This window comes from Chenopodium quinoa, unplaced genomic scaffold (assembly GCF_001683475.1).
Source record: "Chenopodium quinoa cultivar QQ74 unplaced genomic scaffold, ASM168347v1, whole genome shotgun sequence".
In the NCBI taxonomy this organism is placed as follows: Eukaryota; Viridiplantae; Streptophyta; class Magnoliopsida; order Caryophyllales; family Amaranthaceae; genus Chenopodium; species Chenopodium quinoa.
Window position 1 is genome coordinate 608,929 of NW_018745684.1, and position 8,393 is coordinate 617,321.

The 8,393-nt window shown below is 31.5% G+C and overlaps 1 protein-coding gene across 1 annotated transcript; it reads right to left on the reverse strand.

Annotated features, from left to right (window-relative positions):
• Window positions 1–232: 232 nt before the first annotated feature.
• LOC110717473 (patatin-like protein 1) lies at window positions 233–7,443 on the reverse strand. Its single transcript, XM_021896186.1, has 8 exons — window positions 7,303–7,443; window positions 6,961–7,142; window positions 5,167–5,182; window positions 2,601–2,769; window positions 2,073–2,197; window positions 1,136–1,438; window positions 636–811; window positions 233–419 (listed from the first exon to the last, which is right to left on the reverse strand). The coding sequence occupies exons 1-8, from the start codon at window positions 7,441–7,443 to the stop codon at window positions 353–355; spliced, it is 1,179 nt and encodes a 392-aa protein (XP_021751878.1). The 3' UTR covers window positions 233–352.
• Between the last annotated feature and the right edge of the window lie 950 nt (window positions 7,444–8,393).

Consider the following 8,393-nt stretch of genomic DNA (forward strand, 5'->3'; position numbering starts at 1 on the left):
CGGTAAATATTTTCAATTCTCTAGTCACAAAAATTTTAAAAATTTGATATTTTACAGTAGACAGACGTGACGTTGTTGACTATTTATGTTTTATTTGAACCCATGTAAAATCTTCTTGGCTACAAACATTCACTGGAGCATACATATATTGATATACAATAAAACATGAACTTGTACTTGAGCTATTAAATTAAAATGAATATAAAATAAAATTATATTCATACATTTTTTTTGTTTGGGGATAGCTACTATAATAATCCACACCGGTGCACTCTTTTACAAAGTTTTTTCATACTTTATATAAATCACATATAATGGTGTTTAATGTAAGGGAATACAAATGCCAAATGTATCACTCTTTTCGGCAATTCTCAGGTTGTTCCCGCCTTCTCTTTTCATCGGAAAGTTGTTTTGCAAACCTGTAAATGGATGTCATTAACTAAATGATTAGTAATTTTATGAGTAGGCCTAACTAAACTTGCATATCAGGGAGTGTTTATTATTCGTGATACATACATATATTAACAAATATCATTAATAGTTAATAATACTCCGTATTACAAAAGTTTTAGCCCATATATTTATCAACAAAGTTTATGATTATCAACGATTAAAAATGATTAAATGATTTATACCTTATCAAGGCCTCCTCATTGGTTCCACCATTAGGAATAGGTTGATAAATGCCCGTATCAAAATTAATCCTTGAAACAGGTTTCTTCAATAGTGCCTTTCCTATTTTCACAAGGTTTTCCAAATTTTTCTTGGTTGCTGCATCTGCTTTTGTTGCTAATCCTGTTAGCGTATCATCCTACGTACAATTTCCCAATTTAGAATGTTAGGGTACCTTGCATATACGACCAATTGCCATGCATGTACGTTAACTATCCATAATAAATGTACAAGTACAAACAAAATAAGATTGAACTGTTTTATTGATCTTGATATCATCTATGAAAGGATGGATCAATCAACTTTATATACTATAATACTTTCTCCGTTTAGAAATAGTTGTATTGTTTTCGATTTATGCAGTTCCCCCATTATTGAAGTTAAAATGGTATGGATACTTCTAAACGGAGGTAGAAATGAGATTAAAATGAGTAGAATTAGAAAAACATGTGCAGGAACTTACTTGGATACGAAGGTAATTATCAATGGAGCCATAAGCTTCAAAAGCAACAGCGTTATGGAAATCGATCATATCAGTCTTAGATTGATTGTAAGCATCAAGTATTGGAGTTGAACCATTGTCAAATAACCATGAAATTATACCCCATTTTGCTGCGGTATGAGCATTGTATTTCCGGTCTAACTTGTCGGATCCAGTCCCTAACGATATTACCAGCAAACGTTCACGATCCGTGGGCTTAATCGGGAAGAAATTCGGGTTTTCCCTCATTACTTGTTTTTTCACTTCGGTTAATGCAACTAGTGTCTGTCGATAACCAAATTTAAATATTGTTAAAACTCTTAAGCAAAGTACAATTACAGTCCATTTTGCATTGAGTGCACAATAGATTTTTTCACTAAAACTAACAATGCATGCATATATTCCCTCAATCCCTTAATGTTTGCACCATGGACCTACTTTTTATGAGAGCTTTTTGGGTCAAATAGTGCAAACAATAAGGAACAGAGGCCAGAGGGAGTATTGTATAAATAAAAATTGTGTAGTTACAAATTTCTTAAATGTAACAAAAGGAAATATATATTACCATGTACTTTTTTTTTGTTGGTAAGATGAAAGACCTTACTGAACCAACACCTCTCACAATTTTAAGTCAATCTAGCTAAATAGGTCAACCCTTAAGAGTAGAAGAGGGGTAAGACCATAAGGAAATCCCCCTACTCCTTATAAGCTGCAAAGCAAATATAGTTGAATGTTACCATGTACTTGCTTAGCACATTTTTATCGAAATCAAGTTCTAATAACAAGAGTATAAATCCAAACACCTTTATGAATTAAAGAACCCCGTTATAACTAAGTAAATTAGAATCCAACAATACATATAGTTATCAATCTCAATATGTAGTTTTCAAAAGTAACAATACATAAAGAATAATCTTACAGGGTTATTGGCAGCAACACCTCCATCGATGAGGTTGAATTCTCTGAAATTGCCTTTATCATCTTTGTTTTCGAAGTAATACGCCGGTAGGAGAGTTGGAGCAGCCGACGTGCCTAAGCATATGTCTGACATCAAAGCGTCTAATTCTTTATAATTTGGAACCTACAATGTGTTTTATCCCGTCCTAATGTTAAGAGAGCATGGTAATAAAGAACAAATAATATAGCCAAATTAAATTCGCCCTTAAATGATGCATATCATGCCCCTCAAGTCTTTAACTAATGAATCTAGTTGGTGTGCATATATTTTGAGTGAATTGAAGTTAAACTCTTGATTCTCTTTATAATTAAGCTTATTATGAAGTATATAATTCTTACGATAATATTAGTTAAGTTCTCCGAATATTTGGATGAGAGCATAATCTTTACATATACAAATTAATAAACTATGTATAAATAATGATACATCAAATTAAATACATAAGTCACGGATGAATTAATACTATACATTGAGATTGAATTGGCTAACATACCATATAAGAAGAAAAGAGAACAGGCTGAAGATTTTTGATATCAAAAGTGGGAATAACCACATTAGTCAGTGCTTGATGCAACCTTGTATCACCTAGTATTTCTTTCACAAGCTTGTGCAGGTATTTTCCATCGTATTTTGGTCCGTTTAGCACCTTCAAAAGAGTCTCCATCGATCCAAATATCCCACTACATCTCCAACGATTAATGCACGACCAATCACAAAACATTCACGTTAGCACCCTTATTAGACTTTATAATACTTGTATCAGTTCTAATTTTTATATATCCAATCTACATACGGAGTATAAGTTATATATATATATATATATATATATATATATATATATATATATATATATATATATATATATATATATATATATATATATATATATATATATATATATGTATATATGTATATATGTATATATGTATATATATATATGTATATATATATATGTATATATATGTATATATATATATATATATGTATATGTATATATTTATATATATGTATATGTATATATATATGTATATGTATATATATATATATATGTATATATATATATATATAGTTAAAATGAATAAATTAGTGAAAAATGTTGGGTATGGCCTAAATTTTCAAAGCCCATTATTTTGATGGAGTATTGGTTCATGATTCTAGAAGCTTCCGGATACATGTAGAGTGGTTGGTGTTGCTCCTCAATTCTCTAGATTTTTCTACAAGCTCGTATCAACAAAGCCACTAAAATAATTTAGAGAATTCTTGACATTGGAAGTAATTAGAAACATGGTTCGTGAACATTATAGAATATTAAGGCTACAAGAATGATGGAGGAATTTCTGAAATATTCTGACCATTTCTTCCAAGTTCCATCTACAACTATAAATATGAGTTATGGACATTCAACACATACACACACATAAGAAGCCATAGCATACACACTAGCCATCCTACATACTACACCTCCTTTTACTATACATCTCTCTACATACTATTTTGTAATACTCCTTAGTGAGTTTTCTATAGTGTGAGAGTTTCGTGTACTACTCACCCTTTAAACGGTTCTTGTATTCTCCTATTTTCATATAGTGGATTACTTCGACTCTCGTCGTTCGTGGATTTTTGATAATTTTTCCCACGTTAATTATTGTGTGTCCATTTCTTTATTACTTATCTTACCTTTATCTTTCTCCTAATTATTTTATCAATCTCTACATCTTTAATTTTCTTCCGCTGTGCACTCACCAACCTTAACAAAAATCTATGTAATATATAAAGAGAAGAGGTGTTTTTGGTTGGGAATTTTTGAGTGGACCATTTACCCCTCTTCAAAAAATTTATTATAATTAATAAAAATTTAAAATTTATTTAAAGTTTAATCTTAAAAAATAACTTTCATTTTTAACTGGTCCATAAATTTACAATGATAACTCATCTCATGGTAATTATTTAGTGATATAAATTTCACACTTGGTGTTTTAAAGGTTAGTAGTATAATTTATTTAGTAGTACAAATATTTATATTGTGCACATATTTTACAAGAATATTTAATTTAAATGATAGAAATATATTGAAACTTATTTTATAAGTATGTATGATTTAAATCATACATAAATACAATAAAAGTTATTTAAGCCCGTGTAATGCTTAAAAAAAATATTTAACTACATGTAAAAGTAAAATTTACTCCCTCCGTCCCTAAAAGATCGACCCTTATGGGAAATTTTCACGGGTATTAAGAAAGTTAAATAAGAAGTAGTAAAAGTGCATTGAAAATATGAGTTTACATGGGATTTGCAAAAAAGTAAAAAGAGAAAGTAATAAAATACATGGAAACACAAAATTTTACATGGGAAAGTTAATTTTGCACAAATATTGTTGCAAATTGAAGGTTATTTTATTGTAAATGGGATGATCATTTTGGGCTAAAATTTTGGCCATAAAGGTCGAACTTTTAGGACGGATGGAGTAGAATTTTTTTTGCATGATTTTCTTTTATAGCTCATCCGTTAAATGGATTTTTACATCTACTAATCATAAAAAATACGAAATAATAAATTATATCAATATGCCATTTATGCAAATAAGTAAAGTATAAAGATAACTTTATGTATGAAGTATTAAGAGTAGGGAGGATAATCGTGCACGTATTGCGTGCACCTCTAAACTTGTACTGATTAAAGCATAGAAGTTAATTTACAGATTAAAACTTAATTCAAATAGTGAATGATATTTGAAAATTAATCCAAACTATATATGAATATAATTACTCTGTATCTTCCGGGTGAGCCCAGTTACTCATTATGAGTAACAAAATTTGTTACTCAAATGGCACAAATTGTAATTAATTGTAAATTTGATAATATTTTATTATATTTGTTGCTGACTCATCCTTCTTCCTTCCTTCCCATCACCACAATCACCACCATCACAGCCACCACCATCATCACAGCCACAATCTTTCCTCCGCCATCGTTCTTTCTCACAGTCGTCGATCTTCACCATCATCCTTTCTCACAGCCGCCGATCTCCACCTTCTTCTTCATCCTTTCTCACAGTCGATCTCCACCATCTTCGTCCTTTCTCAAGGAGATCTCCACCATCGTCCTTTCTCACAGCCACCATCTTCTTTGTCCTTTCTCCACCCACCTCCCCCATCTCCACCCACATCAGAACAAAACGAAAACCCTATAAATTAAGGGTGAAATTAAGGGCATGGTCAACCCTAAAGGGAAGGGGTGACCATGTCCTCCATTGAAGCTCCTTCAATTGAGCTTACTTTTCGTAGATGGGTCGAAAGTGATGAAATAAGTTAATTATGTTCAGCGGCGACGAAGTGATGATAGTGGTGGTTGTGGTGGATGTGATGATGGTGGTGGCTGTGATGGTTGAGGTAGAAGAGGAGTAAGGAGAGAGAAAGTTAAATGGTAGAATTGAAAAGACAAGAGTGCCCCTTAAGTAACATAGTTTGTTAAATTATTCATGTAAAGTAACTTGAATTTACCCGTATCTTACAAGCTATTAATGATATTTATGTGCAAACGATATGACCTCAATAATTTCTAGTGTAATCTTCACACACATTTGAAAAAAAAAATGAGGTGAACAATAATTGTACACCTAAATCATGGAAGCATATGTTTATGTAAGTAACTTGTGGAAGCAGAAACGAAGTAGTATTTGCATGTTGGGATGTCATATCTCTCAAGATTTATACTAAAACAAATTTACTTTGCGAGTCATATATCTCTGAATTGAAATTACCATTAAATTTTCTAATGATTATTCTTCATCAAGTCCCACACATTACTGGTCTTACTTGGAGAGTTAGTTTAAGGTGCTTTGGCGTATATCATACACAATAGATTGCCAATTATCTCATTTGATTGTGATTTGCTTACTCGCTCACTCTGTCTTTATATAGTTGACACTTTTATTATAATTTTGACTCTTTTTTTTTTACTAATATATAAAACCAAATTTAAATGTTAATGTGTATTTTAGAAACGATAACTGATCATATTTTTTTTACAGATATATAATTAAAAATATTGAAAATTAGAATTGTGTTAAAAGTTAAAGTATGTCAATTAAATAGTAACGAAAGTATACATTTTGATGTTCACAAGCTTTTTTTTTCCTTTTTGCGGTGAGTTCTTTATAAATTGTTTTATCTAAAGGCAAAAAATATGTTGCAATATTCCATAAGACTCCACCAGAAATTGAGTAAACATCATTTTGTGCAGCTATATATGTTAATAGTTAGAATTATCCAAAGCATATTGGGTTCGTTAGTATTATTTTTCATTTTAAATATAATTTTATGAACAATTTGTTGAAATCATATTCGGCTTGCTTAGTTGAAAGTAATAACTATATACAGCCAGAAGCCAAATTGTCTATATATAGTAATGATTTATTTTGATGTACGTAGTGACAGGCCATGTATATATTTGTAAAATTGTACAATATAATTATAAATTAAATTGATCAGCGTGTTTTTGGCCTTATTGGATATCCAATAGCCTTTTACCAGAACATCGTGCCTTCTATACTTCTTAGATAGTTAGATGGTGTGAATAGTAGGAGCCTTGTGATTGACTGGGTGTTTCCAAAGGCTTTAGGTGCATGGAATGGGTTAGGAGATTATATTAAGTTCGGGATCATACCTATCAGATGATAATAAAAACGAAGTTTTCTTTGATAAATAAACCCGGCCCCTTAAAGCTAGTCTAGTCTCACAATAGCGAAAATTATAAAAGATTATATTATGGACCTTTCATACCTTGACTAACAAACGGTCTTTGGAAAATTAAATGTTCAAGATAGAAAGGAATTACATTTTATTACCTTGGTTGACGGAAGATCTTCGGAGAATGTTCAAGATAAAAAGGAATTATATCCTTAGCATCGTAGAGTGGCCGATTTTTCTCATTAGGGGCAGTTAACATGGCGGTTATGAAGCCACCTGTGCTTGTTCCAGAAATGACATCAAAATAATCTGCCACTCTTGCTTCCTTAATCCTTACCATCTAATTTCTGTTTTGAGCATTAATATTAATAATCGTTAGCATGCAAAATTATAACTAACAAGAGAGACGTTAACATTTAACTTGATTCCCTCACTATGTTCAAAACTTCATGTTCAAGTTATTAGTTATATGATTATATGAACAACATAACTATGTGTACCTGGAGTTCTGATTCAAGGAAATCAAGCATGACCGCGGGGATGATACCCCTAATCCCTCCTCCGTCGATACTAAGGATTGTTATGAGCTTACCGCGATTTGGAGGCCTAGGGCAAAGGATATGGCTCGTAGTTTTCTCCATTTTATCGGATTAAAATGTTTTCTAGGCGTAGGAATAATTAGAAAATGAGAAGTCGTTGAAGCTATAAATTTATACTTCGTGTAATCCTGTTTGCTTGCATAATTGCAGAAGTGATGTAACGATTATTTCATAGTGGCTGGAGTTTATGCACACTTGAAAAATTAAAATTGTATAAATAATAATATAATAATATAAGATTCTAATTCTTCATTTCAGGGAAATTGACTTGACTAAATTCAGGTTTATCCAACATTATATTATACTTGTATGAATTAGCTCCTACCAAGATCTTGTCTTAGCTTATCGATCATAATACAATCAGGCACGTATGCTAATATTATACTAACTTCGACTTAATCTTGTTCTTTTTAAGTTTTAAGAGTATATTGATCTATTTGATCAACTTTCTCGATAATTTGTACAAAATGTGAACTAACTTAGCCAGCAAGGCCTTAGAAGAGTTTTGATTCTGATAAATAGCTAGGACAATAAAATAGATAAATAAATTTGCTACAATCAACCTAAATAATTTTTCTCTACAAAATAGTCCTTTTTTTTTGGGTAAGGAAGAGGCCTTGGTAAGGAAGAGGCCCTACCGGGGCAGAACCTTTCACAAATCCTTCCGGCCCGGGTTAGTGAGCTAGGCACTTTAGGATGGAGTTGGGGAAGGGTAAGGGAATCCCCACCCCAAAATGTCTCTAGTGAGGCAAAATCATCTAGTTATAAGTCTTAAAACTAACTGTACATCTAATTCCGTATTTACTGCCTAGCTCATAGTTTGTTTTTTGTGTACGTGTATTTTTCAGAGAGAGATGTATATTACCTAAAATACATAAGATTTAAGAACTATGCTTTTAGAAGGCTGTGATTAAGGGTTGAAAAATGACTCTCCAATTATACAAAAGATGGGATGTGGATATGTGGTACAGTGTAGTCATTTGGAGGATTAT

Coding starts and splice junctions, on each gene's coding strand:
- LOC110717473 (XM_021896186.1), bottom strand. CDS start 7,443: ATGGAGAAAACTACGAGCCATATCCTTTGCCCTAGGCCTCCAAATCGC. Junction 812..1,135: donor ATAATTACCTTCGTATCCAA/GTAAGTTCCTGC, acceptor AATTGTACGTAG/GATGATACGCTAACAGGATT. Junction 420..635: donor AATGAGGAGGCCTTGATAAG/GTATAAATCATT, acceptor ATCCATTTACAG/GTTTGCAAAACAACTTTCCG.